Source organism: Gouania willdenowi, chromosome 19, assembly GCF_900634775.1.
Source record: "Gouania willdenowi chromosome 19, fGouWil2.1, whole genome shotgun sequence".
Classification (NCBI taxonomy): domain Eukaryota; kingdom Metazoa; phylum Chordata; class Actinopteri; order Blenniiformes; family Gobiesocidae; genus Gouania; species Gouania willdenowi.
Window position 1 is genome coordinate 17,372,258 of NC_041062.1, and position 16,350 is coordinate 17,388,607.

Below are 16,350 nucleotides of genomic sequence, written 5' to 3' on the forward strand. Positions count from 1 at the left end.
ACTTTCATTATTAAAGTGGGAGTTTTGGATCATCGGAACTTCCTCAAGCCTGCGGTTTATGTCTTTGTTCGTTTTGCAGGAGAGGATCTTCCTGACGTTGTCCAATTACATCTTCACTGCGATCTTTGTGGCAGAAATGACTGTAAAGGTAAGATATTCTGCATTTCTACTAATGCATTGGATAGCAACTGTTATCTGAATGACTTATTATTCATGTTTTAAGGCTGTAAAAGCCCTCACCACACACTTTATACACTTTTCTCAGACAGGAGCTAACATTTCTCTCTTGTTTAAACACTCTCAAAGTTCTCTCTGTCGCATTGAGCTAGGATAGCATTAGCCGCTAATCACACCGGCTTTTTTCACTGGTGGTTTATGTTTATGAGAGGAGAAAAAGGAGCGCAGCTCCTCGCTTCAGCAGGCAGTGAAACTCACCGAGTTGGATGTGTCGCTGGTGGGTGAACGCAGCATTAGCCAATCCGGACGCAGAACACAATGCGTCTGGATTGGCTAATGCTGTAAAAAAAATGCATCTAAAATTGCACTGTAAAAAAATTCTGCGAAACACCGAGACCGCGAAAGGTGAACCACGATATGGCGAGGGACTACTGTATATATGTAAGTTTGAATACTTTGACTAACATGTCAAGAGTTGGACAAGAATCAAACAACAACAACACTATTTCACACCAAATACATTTGTTTTCAGGTTTTGGGGTTTAGTTATTCTTTGAATAAAAATAAATAGATAACGACTTCATGTTTTCCATTGCTGTTACTGGTTTTTTATAAGTACTACAGAATATTTACAATATTATGCTGAAGCTTGCCATACTTTGTGAAAAAGACGTCCTTTGTAATCACTTATGGCAGTTTGTCACCAGTGTGTGACCCCACAGTCCACCATTATTCTTTCAATAAACTCTTGTTGCACACAAAAAAAAAACCCATTTGCAGCCCTGTTTGGCACACTGTTCATCTACTCTGTGTGCGAGTGCTTAAAGCACTGAGAGCAGACCAAGAACACTGTGTTTTATGCCGCCCACCTGATGATCTCAGGTGATGAAAATATTGCGTTATTGCCTTTGGTGTTGCAAAACAACTTTTTAATAATATCTCACCTGGAAAATGACTCTTTCAGTTACATTTGGATAGAGAAGGTATAATTCCTCTGAAAAAGGATTGTTATAAGTGAAAAGAGTAAAAGGTTAACATAGAGATGTGTTTAAAAGTGGACATAGTGTTGTGTTTGCTAAATTCCTGCACTTAAGTAATGCCGGGTGGTGCGAGAGATGATTCAAACATGTTGTTAAGAAGCTTAAAACTTGGGAGGCATAAAGAAACCAACTCAGACTGTTACCATGTAGCATTAGGAAAAAATAGTCCAATAAAAAAGAAACAAGGCTCCTTTGTATTCTCCGTGTGTTTTCATGCCTCAGTTAATGTTTTTAAAGGCAGCGTTTGAACGCTTAGCCTACTCGGCGGTCCCACAACAAGTTCCCCCTGACTTCTGTTCTTACTTGGTTGACATTAGCTTCTAACATTTGACAGGTCTTTTATTTTAACGGGCTCCACAAAAACTCTTGCTTGCCTTGAATCCAGACCTCTTGTGTCTCAACTTTAAAATAAAACAAGATGTGACACATCTCTGTTTGTGCACGAAAATAAAAAGAAAAGAAAAAAGGAAGAAAGAAAAAAAAAAAAAAAACAAGCTTAAGAGGCTCAAACCCAAACCAGACTCCAAAAACCGCTCAGCTCCAGAGCTGCCAAGGAAATAAAGTCTACCTGATACCGGCTAAAGCATAAGCTGCGCAAGAATACCATAAAAACAGAGCATTAGAATGAGGAGAGGGCGAGGGGATCAGAATGAGAGACGAGCGCTCTCTCTCTCTCTCTCTCTCTCTCTCTCTCTCTCTGAAGGCTGCTTCATGATTCTTAGAGGATTGTCTCGTCAGTATTCAAATGACCGGAGTTTGAATGAAGGCCTGAGCAGACGAGCGGAGACAGAGGGGAGGAAAGTTCATGAGTGTCAGTCATTCAAACCCTTTATCTCTAATTTTAGTATATACACACACAACCACACACACACACACACACACACACATGCACATAACCAAGAGAAGCACTTTCCAAGGATAGTTTAAAAGTGTTGCACTCGATCAGTGGTTCTCAAACTTTTTTTGGCCTTTGTGCGACTCGAACATTTTGCTCAGAATTCTGTGAAAAAAAAAAAACAACTGTAGAGGATAATGATGTAATGAAGGAGTGATAACACACATTTTATAATTACCACCGCCAAACGCGAAGCGCAGAGCGGAAGGTTGTGTTTTATGTCTGTTTGTCTGTTAGCAAAATAACTTGAAAGGTTCTGAACGAATTTGGATGAAATTTTCAGGAAATGATGATCATTGGACTTGGAGCAGGTGATTACGTTTTGGTGATGTTCTGGATTACCAAAAGTGAGAAAATACCAAAAAAATAGGAAAATAGAAGCTGTGCCTGAGCCTGTACCTTTAAGCACGGTGCCTTATGGGTAATGTAGTAGTGGTAGGGAGGTGTGCATTGTGTGTATGCCACGCCCGGTGGCATACACACTGCTCTAGTTCAGTGTATTTTTCTCTTATTTTGTGTGTGTTTGTATTATTTAGATGATTCTCTCTGTGTGTGTGTTTTGGTGTCATTTGTTTGTTTCTCTGTTATTTGTGTGTAGTTTGTAGTGATCTTGTGTATTTTTCTTACTTATTGTGTCTGTTTTTTTTTTTTTTTTTCTCTCAGTGCATCGTGTGTTTTTGGTGTCATTTTGTGTGGTTTGTTAATGTTTGTTCTTTTCATTATTCAGTTTATTTTTCTCATATTTTGTGTGAGTTGCAGGTAATATTTAGTATGATTATCATTTTTAACTAAAAATAAACATTATCAAATGCATATTTTTAATGCATTAATTGGTTCATTTTCTTACACGTTCCCCCATTTGAGAAACAATGCACTAGTTAATGCAAATCGTCAAGCATAATCCTAAAATCTAAAATCGATTCGTATCGAATCGATCTGTAAAAAAAGGATATTGTTTTTTTAATGGAATCGTAACCTGTGTATCTCGATGCATATCACATTGTTTATCACAGGAAGATGTGCAATCCTAGCTGCTATAGAAGTCTTTTTTATCTGAAGTCGACTACTCTCAGGATGGAACGACATTTCAGCCAGAATAACAAAAAAGCCTTTCTGATCAGGATTGCGGATTCTCCCTTTAAAGTTAAGCTTTAACCAAGAACAAATTCCAGGGATACATGAACAACTTCATCTGAGGGTGAGGATCTGGATAAGAATATAACGGCTGCTCCTTCACAATAAAAGCAGCCAGTTAAGGTGGTTCGGGCCTTCGGTATAAGAATGCCTCCAATGCCTCCTGTTGCGGAACGCTCCTGACTGACAGAGTGGTTACGCAGCAGTGACGAAGGCAAGGCAATGCAAATGTATTTGTATAGCGCATTTCATACACAAGGCAACTCAACTTGCTTTACAATATCAAAAAGTGCAACAGAAAACATTTAACAGCTTAAAATATCTAAGAACATTAAAGTCGGCAAAAAACAAACAAAAAAGAAATCATTTAAAATAATCAACAACATGACATGAAAAAAAAACTTTGATTTTAAAATGTTTTCCATTCCACTTCTTTGCAGCATAGCAACTAAACACAGCATCACCATGTTTACTGTGAGCTCTGGGCGCCACTATCTGACCTGTGTCCATAGATCTGAGAGACCTGCTGGGGTCATACCTAACTAACATCTCACGAACCTGACAAACCGTATACGCTGGCGGTGGAAATTGACGTATTGACTTTAGTGGAAACGTATCAGCTCCATTGCTGTATGCAGCAGTTACGCATCCAGTGGAAATTGGGAGTAAGACCTTGTAATTAAATTTCAGCCTCACTTACCAACTACTGCTGCTGGGCCTGCAATAACACAGTGTGAAGTTGGTTGGGCAAACTAAGTGATTAAATCTGAATTTATTTATTCTTAAATCAAGCTGTCAGCCTCATTATTAGACGCTAAACAAGCTGCAATAGTAAACAGAATGGTAAAAGCCACATTTAACTTTAACCGACTGAGACTTTCTGTGCATCGAAACTTGAGAAAAGTATTCCTACTTCTCCTACACGAACGATGCACTATTGATCTGTGTATAGCATTCAAAGTGAATCTGTCATAACGTCCATTAAAAAAAATGAAAAAATAAATAAAGAAATGTGCAGCCTGTCTTTGTTCACAATATGATCCATAAACAGTGCTTAGACAGAAGGTAGAATTAATTAGAAACTCATTTGCATCTTCCCTCCATCCATCTCTGCCTTATACGATAAGCCTTCATTGCAGGGGAGCATCAGAAGCTGTCTCTGCTGGGTTCAATAAGTTTGTGCAAAAAATAAATAAATAAATAAAACAGTCAGCCCTTCTTGGTCTTGTTGTGAAATGCAAATTGTTTTACTTGCTGCATAAATGATGAGAGGAACATATAGAATAAGAAATGAGGCTTGGAAAGCTGGCTGCTTTTATGAGCTCTGCTGCCAAGTGAACAATCACTAGAGTAAGTCAATAAGCTGCCTATAAGGTACGTTATGCACCCACTCATAATAAATACGCAAAGGACTTGACGACAACTAATGAAAATAAAGATGGAAACACTGATGTACATATAATGTCATGCCATTTATACTAATAAGGAATCTTTCATTCACATATTGAGCAGAAATCTGTGCCGTGGCAGAATATACTACCACATGACAGCACAATAACCCTTCTCTTCTCCTGTGTACAGATTGTGGCTCTGGGCTGGTGTTTTGGGGAGAACTCCTACCTACGGAGCAGCTGGAACATTCTGGATGGGATGCTGGTGATGATTTCAGTTATTGACATCCTAGTTTCGCTCATCTCCAACTCAGGAACAAAAATCCTGGGCATGCTCAGAGTGCTGAGGCTGCTGCGGACGCTGAGGCCGCTACGGTGAGTTCCAACCCTGGAGAACACAAGCCATAGTCAGACAGCCACCACTGAAGAAGCTGACAGTGTAGGACCGGGTGAACCAAGAATTATATCCCAACATTGCCAAGAGAACTTCTGCAAAGTTCAGTTGACAAAAGATTTTAAAGAGCTATCTAAGGGTGCGTTCACACCGACGGAACCAAGAGCGGATAAAATACTGCAGGATTTGTTTGCTTTGATAGTCCCCATGGTTTGGGTGGTGTGAACATGCAAATGAAGTCCAGAGCAGATCAAACAAATTCTCGAGCGATTGTTTCTGCCGGTCTCGTATCGATTCCAATTGAAGCCTAGAGCGGCGTGAACTAAAAACAGTAAGTAGTGTTGTGGTGGTCAAGACCGGTCTTGGTCTCGGATAGTGTGGTCTTGAACACAACACTAACAGGAAGCATCAGAGATGAACAGGCGAACAGGCAAAACAGGGCATTAAAACCAACTGTTTTTCTGCCTAGAGAAGTCTCTACTCCAGTAATAGCCCCCCCAATCGGTTAGCTCATGTAAATGCACCAGAGGCTGTTTGGAGCGGATCAAAATTGGCGCTCTGAACACAAATGGAGCCAAAACAAGGTTCTGTCCTCCGCCCATTCGTACCTTGTGCCCCCAATCTCTCTGGCAAGAAATTTGAGCTAAAATATTTCCAGGATTTTTACGATAGTTTTTTTTCCGAAATATTGACAAAGTTGTACCAACTGAAAACAACACATATGAATGCACACTGATGGCTCTTTCAACTATAAAACTGGCCTTTGATGTGAATGTGACATCGTGGACCAATGACAAAGCACACATGGACATGAATTGGAGAGATTCACATAGAAAGTCTCAATACAGAAACTGGCAACTTGGCATTAAAACAACAAAGTGTCTATAGTTCCGGACCCGGATCTCAGACAAACTTAACTATAGTTTCGGCACTTCCTTTGCGCATGTGCAGTTCCATCACTGCCGGACCTTTTCAACATAAGCGTAATGTGCCTGTGTTACCATTGTGTTAGGATGGCCGAGTGGTCTAAGGCGCTAGACTCAAGGATTTTTCCTTCCACTGGTGTTGATTCAAATCCCACTTCTGACGTTTTTTTTTTTTTTTTTCATTTTAACATATTTAACACGGCAAATTCCACCTTTAAAAATACATATACGGAAAAAAAAAAGAAACATTTTAGGGTATTTCCTGGGTTAGGGATAGAGTTAGGGTTAGGGCTAAAACAACACTGACGGAACTATAGCTAGAAGAACACGGGTTCGGCAGTAACAGGGACGAGTTCGGCAGTGACTGAACTACCGGCATACTTCCTGTGCGCATGCGTCAATAGCAACAGCCTTAAAACAATGATCTACCCAAAGACTCATCTTGCTAACTATGAAGTCAAATGTTACGCTTGTTGAGTTTTTTTCTGGTCGGCTCAGTGACCTCAGAATTCCAGCGTCCAATACGTGCCACCTTGTGCTGCCTTCGGGGCAGGTCTGTGTATTCACGTTAGCATGCAGTGATGTTTATTTTAGCATTAATTTGTACACGACTTGCTGTGGGCCACCACATAATTGCACAGTCAAGTTCACTTGACTGGAAATAAGGTGGAAACCAACAATGTGAGGGCAGTTTTTGCTCTCACATCTTAAACCGTATCTGTGTGTGTGTGTGTGTGTGTGTGTGTGAGTGTGTGTGAGAGAGAGGAGCTTCTGGGTGGCGTACAGATGCAGATGTATATCTTCTATAGTGTCACTATGTATGTGTGTTCATGTGAAATCATTTGCATTTGTGTGATTTCGCAGTTGTCTTGGCTCAGAGCCACATGCTGGAGAAGGGGAGCCCCCCGTGCTCTGCCCTGTTGTGAATATTCATCATGGTTTTCTGAGACGGAGCGCGGGAAATGAAATATTCATCTTCCTCCTGCCAAATTTACCCACTAAACACTGGCTGTCCGCCTTTGTGCATATGAAACTTTTACCTTTGTCATAAAAGTAAAAGTCTTCTGCCAACATTGTTTTTGTGCTCACTATTTTCAAGGACTCCTTTTAAGTTGAAAGCAGAATATATTTTGAATTGTTGTCAAAATTAAGGTCCGTTATGTTTTTCTGATTGTCGATGCTAATTGTTGCAAAAACTCTGTATGTGCGACGGCCCTGTATAGGGTTGGCCCAATGTCCTCCCGACCAGGATCTCCAGTCCCTTTTGTTTGGTTGAGCTATTTTTGATTCTGTTGCTACTTTTTTGAGAACTTTGCTTTAAGAAATCATTTTATGTTATTTGGGTGTGGCATTTTTTATGTTTTGGCCCTTCAAGTCTTTTGATAAAACATCCTAGAGGGGGCTGTAACAACCGGGGAAGTGACGTAGAGAGAAAGTCATTGACAATTGGATGTCGCGACACAGCGTCACTCAAAGTTGCTTGAAAAGTTGAAGATATTCATCTTTGAGTGACTTCCAGCTACACAGATCGCGCGATTGAGTTGTTGAAATTGCGTCATTGAGTGACGTTGCTTGAAGGGAGGTCGCTTGACGTTGCGTCTAGATGCTAGTCGCTGAAAACACCTTAATACATCAGGTCCATTGCATCCAATACAATTTTTGCACTGAATAGCATTGGTTTTTCAGTAAAACAAGATCAATTGGCTATACGCACAGTGAGACGTGACGTATTTCCGCTTGAAAATAAGACTGATGAAGTATTTCCTGTTACCGCTTTCGGACAGTCAAAACAATGGAGAAGTGAGCCGTCACACTTTTGAAACGTGTTTTTCACAGTTTTGTTTTATTGTGCCTGTTTGCGTGGTTGTGTTTCTACACAATAACATCCAAAAGGAGGAAGTTTACCTTTCAAACGAGAGAAAATAGCACATCAAGATACCACTGTTGCGTCCCTAGGTGTACAGCTTCAACTAGACGTAGTTCTGCTTTGAGTTTTTTTACGTTCCCACAAAAGGATGAGCTGCAAAAAAAAAGTGGATCATCAACATCCGGAGAGATGAACCCTAACCTCTAACCCTGACATGAAGGAGCGATCAAATGCACAAGGGCCATCAGCAACAAGTTTGTCTTGGAGCGGTTTACTGCTTCAGATGAGAACATTAGGTTTTATACAAGGTAAGAAATGCTATCAAAACATAGCTGTAGCTATTAAAGTAGCATTAGCGCCTAGCTAAACATAAAACAATTGGAGCAACTCTGAATAAACGGGAAAAACTGTTTGTTAGTGAAAGGCCAATAGAAAATGCAAATGTATAAGATGTCCGCTGCTATTTACTACTGTTGTTGAGTTGCATGAGATTAATATGAAAACTATAGCCATTTGCCATAATACAGTAGGGTTAGGAACCAGAAGTTCTTTCACGGTCTTCACTCAAACGTGGAAGTGAAGCGTGCATATAGCCCATAACCTGTCGGGAGCGTCAGTTGTGAAACTTTGTGACTGTATGATTTTGGAGAAACAGGTAACGCCTCGAACATATTAATTAAGTATGGATTGTTCATTGCAGTTGATTGTGAAAACGACACGTCTATTTAATTTAAATGCAATAAATTACCCTATGGCGCCACAGACCCCATTTTCATATAAAGATAATACTTATTTAATCCTAATGGATATTGACACATAAGTAATGTTGCATTTAAGAGATGAAGTCTGTAGAGTGGAGGAAACACTGTGATGCCTCAATAATTAGAATCAGGGAATCAGAGCGCTGAATAGTGAAATGTTAATGTGGCATTAAAGTATGAATATCATTATCAACGTGAAGATTCCCAATTAGAGCCGGTTAAAGTGGTACGTGTTAAACTTTCTTAGAGTAATTGACCCTATTTACTCGGATCTTAAAACTTCAGATCTTTCTTTCATTGGTTGAATTTCACAAAGAGCAGCAACGCTGAGGCTTGTTTTCATGTCAAATATCAGAGGTTTTAAAGCCAGATTTTAGTTCACTGTTACAGACTTCGACTAAAATATAACGCTTTTTTTTTTTTTTTAAGCTTCAATTGCACTGATTAACTTGGTATGGGATGATGTTGATGCTTGTCTCGCCATTTATGCAACAAAAATAATTCTGATTGGATACCTTCCAAAAAAACATATATAGTTAGATTTTTACTCGTCAACAAAAAATATCAATATATTTTCATACATAGTTTTGGTTCACATGTATTGTCGGCAAAATTAACTGTTTGGTATTAATCTTGGATTACAAACAGATTAAGAACATTTTTGTGACAAATCCTAAATAGCCACAAAACAAAGTTAAAACAAAATTGATCACAGTTCATCATGGTTTTCCTCTCAGGTTGGAGTTTGATTCCTCCTGCGGTTGTTTCTCCCAGCGTTGATTTTGAGCTGGAGGTTTGTCTGTGACCTGTTGCGTAGCAACAAGCTTATTGTAGAGCTGGGCGATATATCGAGTTTTTAATAAATATCGATATATTTATTTGGGACATATGGATAGGACTATATTGTAATATCGATATAATTCACGTAACAAAGTTTCTTCCGTAGAGCCGCCAGTATGCCTTTTTTCTACTATTACTGTCTATCTTAACCCCGCCCCTCCTCTCTCCCGCTCTGTCCTTGAGTGACGCTCAACACACACGCGCTGACGAAACACCCCTCCCCCCCCCCCATCACCTCTGCAGCAACAACATTGAGACAGAGTCCGCTAACGAAGAGTTGGTTAGTAAAAAATAAATAAATAATGGTTAAATCATGTGGAAATGGCTTCAGACTGTCACTGTGAGCGTCTGAATGAGTGTGTGTGTGTGTGCGCGCTGTAGAGATCCAGAGGTCTCCGCCGCGGGTCGATAACGTAATAAACAGGACTCAAAACAACTCATGAGCGTTACACTGCACATTTACTGTACGCAGCTCTAACACTGCTTATACGTCATTTCAGATGGGAAAAAGTAACAAAAATCCGTCCATGCGCTTCATACAATTCAGGAAGAAATCAGGTCTGACTCAACTCTGACCTTACGTTACAATGGCTCCCTTAAAGGGACAGTCCTCAGAAGGCCATCATTACAGTGCACGTGTGTGTGTCTGCGTGTGCGTGTTAGTAGAGGCAACTGTTTATATTTTCTGGATCTGATATATTCACAATTGTCAGTAATAATAAATAAATAATTATAATTATAATAATAATTTTTAAAAATGTGCATAATTGTGCATAATTTGTTTCATAAATGATGATATTGTTCTCTACACCTCTGTTATTAAAGGTCTCTGTGTGACATTTGGCATGTGGCTTTAACTGACCTTATATTAAAGGTTTGCCCCTGATTATAGCATAGCGTACCTGTTAGTTTCTTTTTTCAGAGATAAAACATTAATACACGTTGAGTATTATTATTATTATTTTTATTATTATAGTATTGCCATTCTGGTTCGATTGTCTGCATCAAAGCATCATCTCAAGGCAAGGGCAAAGTATTGAGATATATATCGCACATCGTAATATACCTTGAAAATATTTTGCTCGAGATATTTTAAAAAAAAAAAAAAATGGCTACATCACCCATCCCTAGCTTATTGTGACTTTTACCAAATAGTGTGGAATCTGATGCAGTTTGTTCCTCATTACAGATACTAATGTGAGCACTATGTTACACAAGAAAAGAGGAGGGTGTGCAGGGTGCAGGCGGTGGTGTTTTTGTGTCAGGATGATGCATCAGCATTGTGTTGCACACACCTGCACACACACACACACACACTCTGTAGTCATTCATCAAGGCTGCACAGAGAGCTACAGGCTGGCCTCAGGGAACGTCCACAAGTTCCCACCTGTGCCATTAAATGTCATTTCATGTCACACAACCAACACCTACACCTCGTCCACTTTTCAGCTGTATCTATATATAATGTAGAAAGCCGACGCGATGTGTGCATTCATTACAGCTGCTCCACTTCCTGTGCCCCAGTGAACGTGGACGGGATGCTAAGTCAGCAATACTGGATAACAGTGGATTATTGGTCTGGCTAAAGAGGGAGACTTTTCCAACGTGTTATTACATCATTTTAGAGCAGTGGTTCTCAAACTTTTCACAGTCCCGTACCCTTTCAGACATTTAACCTGAAGCCATGTACCCCCTACTCCTGCACTTAAAAAACATAATAATGTAATGTCATATACGATGTAGCAGTGAATTTTACCTATCCTGTTGAGCACTAATATTTGTTAATAATAACTAGAATATTTGCATTTCCTGTCACATTAGCTTATCATTGGCATTAGCTAGCATTAGCATTAACCTATCAATAATAATCTAGCAATAGCATTAACCTAGCATCAATACTGACATTAGCATAGCAATATCATTATTCTAGCATTAGCCTGGACATTAATATTGACCTAGTATTAGCTTTAACCTAGCATTATCATTAGCCTAGCAATAGCATTAACCTAGCATTAACATTAACCAAGCATTAATCAGGAATAGCAATAACTTAGCAATAGTATTAACATTGCAATAGCATTAGCCTAGCATTAACATTAACCTAGCAATAGCAATATCCTAGCATCAACAGTGACATAGCAATAGCATTAGCCTAGCATTAACATTGACCTGGCATTAGCTTTAACCTGGCATTAGCCTAGCAATAGCAATAACCTAGCATTAACATTCACTTAGTATTGGCTTTAACCTAGCATTAACCTAGCAATAACATTAGCATGAACCTAGCATTATCATTAACTGCTCTATTTATATTTTCTAGTTTCCAATGTTGCCTGTGTTTTTAATTTTCATTCATGTATCCACTATGATCATTTGCGTACCCCTGGGGTACCCGTACCCCACTTTGGGAACCTATGTTTTAGATTAAGCTGCAAAACCAAGCTTTTTTATTTTTGTTTTTGAGTTTGTCCAAAACGTTTTCTGATCATTCAGCTTTGGAAAGTTTTTTTTTTTTTTTTTCCATCACAGACTTGTTTTATGAAATAATTGGAAGTTTTTTAGGGGTGTTTTCACTGTTGCCGATGCGAATCAAGGACGATATTAATTCATTTAGAATGATTCGATCTGAATCAATTCAGTCACTTGAAATCAATTCATTTTTTTTTTTTTTTTTATAAAACCCAAAATGTGATAATTGGTCTATAATGTAAAAAGATGCTGAGCCCAAAACGTAAAAACCTTTTGGGTTTGTTATTACTTGACCGGGGCTGGCAACACATTGTTTCCCTAATATTTTAATCATTCTATTACTGGTACATCATAGAATGAATCAATGATTAATGGATTAAAAGGCTTATTGCTGATGTGCACAGTAGTATGCTGATGCCCAAATACAGTATGGGATTTTTTTATGTTTTGGGCTTTGCATTTTTTTACATTATTGAGTAACATTTTTTTAAATAGCAAATTGGGTCTTGTTACATTTCAGGTCGTTCAATTCAATTCAATTCAACTTTGTTGTAAATTGCACTATACAAATAAAGTCCTCTCAATGCGCTTATCAAAAATATAAAACTCATAATAAGAAAGAAAAAACCCAACAATATGTTGTTGTTACATAACGGACTAACAAGTTTACACTTTAAGATGCTTTCTTTTCTCTTCTTCATTTTTATTAGTTTTTCTCAATCAGTCGTGTCTTTTTTCCCCTGTCAAGTTAAATATAGTACAACACAGTTTTTTGTTTTTCTTAGTTAAGAAGCACAGACATTAGTATAAAAATGTGGGAAGCAAAAGTAAAATACACATGTAAGTACAGTACAGATTAGGGATGTAACGATTCACTCAACTCCCGATACGATTCGATTCACGATACTGAGTTCACGATACAATTCTCTCATGATTTTTTTCATTTACAAAATGGGACTGTAGACAAATTTTTTTTTTTTGGGAAAAAAAAAACTTGATAAACTATTCAAAACAATGCAATTTAACTAAAAATAAATCTTGAATTTAATAAATAAAGGAATAATACAAATGAAAATGAAGCCTATTAATTTAAATTCTGGTTCTATAATAAACAATGCAAAACTGCATAGTATTTCTTTTTCTTTTAAAAGTGCAAATGAAAATGTATTTTGTGCCTTAACAATTGGACTAAAAAAAAAAAAAAAAAAAACGTCATTACACTGATTTACGTCATATTTGTTTGGACCAGCAGAGGGCGGTGGTACCCCAGTGGTCGGTTGGCATGCAGATATCTTGCAGTGAAGAAGAGATGCTACGCTAGCAGACAGAGCTAATAGAAAAACGTGACTTTTACAGATATTCAAGTAATATTACAGATATTCTTTCGGTGCTAAAGGGGTAATAAATCATTTATTAACATATTTAAGAGTAGAAGGCGGCCAGAAAGAAAGTATTAGCAGACTCCGCCCACCGCCAACACTTCCGGATAGTTAAAAAAAGTACTGCGATTCAATTGTCAGAAAATCGATATCAACCGTGATACCTATGAATCGATTTTTAACTGCCTTACAATTAATCGTTACATCCCTATATAGATACTTGAAAACCCCAATAGTTTGGCTTGCAAACAAAAGCAGAAGCGAAGAGAAGAAGAAGAAGAGAGAAGAAGAAGAAGAAGAAGAAGAAGAAGAAGAAGAAGAAAGAAGAGAGAAGAAGAAGAAGAAGAAGAAGAAGAAGAAGAAGAGAAGAAGAAGAAGAAGAAGAAGAGAAGAAAGAAAAACTGCAGAACAAGTTGAAGCAAAAGCCTAAAGTTTTTACAACAAAAGTTGTGAAAAATCTTTGTTTTTCCATCCATCCTCTCCTCAGCAACACTCCTCCCTCCCTTACGTCCCCCTTGCGATCATTTATCTCCTCTAATTATAATGTTTCACTGCGGGAACACTCCTGCCCTACTTGTTGTTCCTCTCCCAGAGTGAAGAACATGACTTTGATTCATCCGTGCAGGTGTGGCGCGTCACCGTGCACTCCTTTTGTAAAGCACACAAAATAAGGACACGCTGTGAGATGGTGTGTGGAATGATGCAGGTAGATTAGGAACGAGCACAAAGCACCGACGCTCTCCCTCCCTGTGGCGCCTTCTGCGCAACCCCTGCATATATTTCTCTTTTGTTTTATGTGAATGGTCATTCCATGAGAGGAACTTTGTCTTTAAATAGTCAGAGGCTCGACTCCAGACTTCATACCTCAGCACAAAAATGTCAGCGAAAACATGACTCATCACCAACTAATTCAGCGGTAGATATCGTAGTACCTCCAAATACACAAATTCAATGGAACTGCACATTTTTTTCCCCCGTGCTCATTGTTTTCTCGCGCTTACGTCACATGATGGCAGTCATTTTTAACTTTTTCCAAAATCCTACAATTTTCCTCAAATTATTACCCCAAATTTCCAAAAATGCATTTTAAAATTGATCACAAAATCAAAGAAGTTTAAAACCCTGCAATGACTGAAATCTATGACTTATTGCTAGGATATTGTCGGTGCCTTACATACTTTTATAGGTGGAAGTGCGAACTAGGACACATGAATGCTATAATTCCTCATTTTACTGCCTATAATCTGTGGCCCATTTGAGATTAAACTGGTCTGTATTTGGCAGTTATGGGCTGAGATTTGTGCCACCAGGAACTCAATTTGAATAGTTGGTATTTGAATTTGAAAGTAACAACTTGAAATTGAATTTACTGTTTTGAAACTGAATTAGTAACTTGAAATTGTATTTTTTCCTGTCGAAAAAAGTTCGTTTTAATACATTCCAAAAATTCAATAAAATTCAGATTCACTGCACGTAGTTCAATTTCACTACACAGAGATACACTTACGGTCCGCGAGGTTGAGCAATCAATCACTGATTCATGGAACTGTTGTTTACGTCTACAAACGCCAACGCGTTTCTTCTTCGTTGGTGTTCGGCTGCTTCTTCTTCCGTTTAGCGGACTATCGAAAGTAGTTTTAAGAAGAGTTTGATGCTGTAAATGGTATCGGCGTGTTAATAGTTAGTACTTGCCAATAACGATGCCAGCTCGTATCGGTATCCACACAACATTAATTATTAGTATCGGTGCTATTGACCGCGTATCTACTCGGTATCGAATCGATATCAAATCTAACTGTATCGCCCACCTCTACTACATACTCCTTTTTGCACTGTGTAAACAGGTCAGCAATAGTTGTCAAACCATATAGCTATTACTGTATTAGAGTATGACTTTGATGTTTATGATATTCTGATTGATTTTGTTAGTTATTGACTGAACAGGGATGAGTCCCAGTATTGCCCGATACGCAGCTTGTGTCTCCATCCCAATGTTTCTGCAAAGAATATAAAGCTGTTAACACTGATAAGGTCATGGATAGACAGAGTACAGCGATGCAGAGAATACAGATTATTTTCATGTCCAAGACGAAAGAAGCTCATTGGAAACGAATTTTGGACGCAGTGACATTTCACATTCCAAAATAAGAAGTCTGATATATATATATACATATATAGTAAGTGATTTTGCCATAGTTTTACAACAAAGTTTTGATCGAAACGTTTGTTTTGGTCAAATGATCAGCAGAAGCGTTGACGTCAATTACTATTATGTCTTCAATTATCCATGTTCAATTACAACTGAAATACGATTACAGTACCCAGCATGTTTTCCAAATTCAATTAAAATTTGAATGATTATTTTCCCCCTGAAAGTCATTTACAATTACGTTTTCAATTACTAAAGTTAGATTACAATTAATCACAATTATTAAGCCTTTAATAAATAACCCTGTAAAATGTAATCTTCCACTCTTATGATAACGGGTCATTTTTGACCAATGTTTCAAATCAGCTGTAAAATACACTAAAAATATTATCTATTATCTAATTTATTTCTCATTCCTTGGTTACATTGTTAGGCATCCTAATTAATGAAAATATTGGTATTAAAATTTTTGGTATGGGCATCTGAGCCTTTTTTCAGTCAGTATATTTACATTTTTTTATTTGTAAAATTAGTATAGCAATTACAGGTTGTGGGAAAAGTTTATATGACACACATTTTAATAATTGTTAACTACGTATGTGTGTATAGAACTGTAACATAGTTCAATAGTTTTTTTTGTTTTATTTAATTGTAATTGACAGTTTTTTATAGAATTACAATTACAAAGTCGATTATCTGAACTCTATTACAGTTCAATAATTGATTATCAATTACACAATTACAATTATAATTGATCCCAACCCTAATCAGCAGTTTGTTTTAAAAGGACCTATGTGTTTTAACTGGCCCTACACATTGATCAGCTCTTGTTTCTTTATTGGATCTTCTTTGAAAATAGCGTTATTGTTTCCAAATAGACTCACAAACGTCTGATATATTATGAATGGTTTACTCTAAAGCAGTGGTT

General features: G+C 37.9%; 1 protein-coding gene across 14 annotated transcripts in view; it reads left to right on the forward strand.

Moving 5' to 3' along the window:
- cacna1g (calcium channel, voltage-dependent, T type, alpha 1G subunit) overlaps positions 1-16,350 on the forward strand; it is a 329,241-nt gene that overhangs the window by 251,751 nt on the left and 61,140 nt on the right. For all 14 annotated transcript variants that reach the window (XM_028475732.1, XM_028475730.1, XM_028475738.1 and 11 more), the window contains 2 exons: positions 80-148; positions 4,828-5,012. In XM_028475732.1, coding sequence (XP_028331533.1) covers positions 80-148; positions 4,828-5,012 — 254 coding nt within the window. The remainder of the gene's footprint in view (positions 1-79; positions 149-4,827; positions 5,013-16,350) is intronic.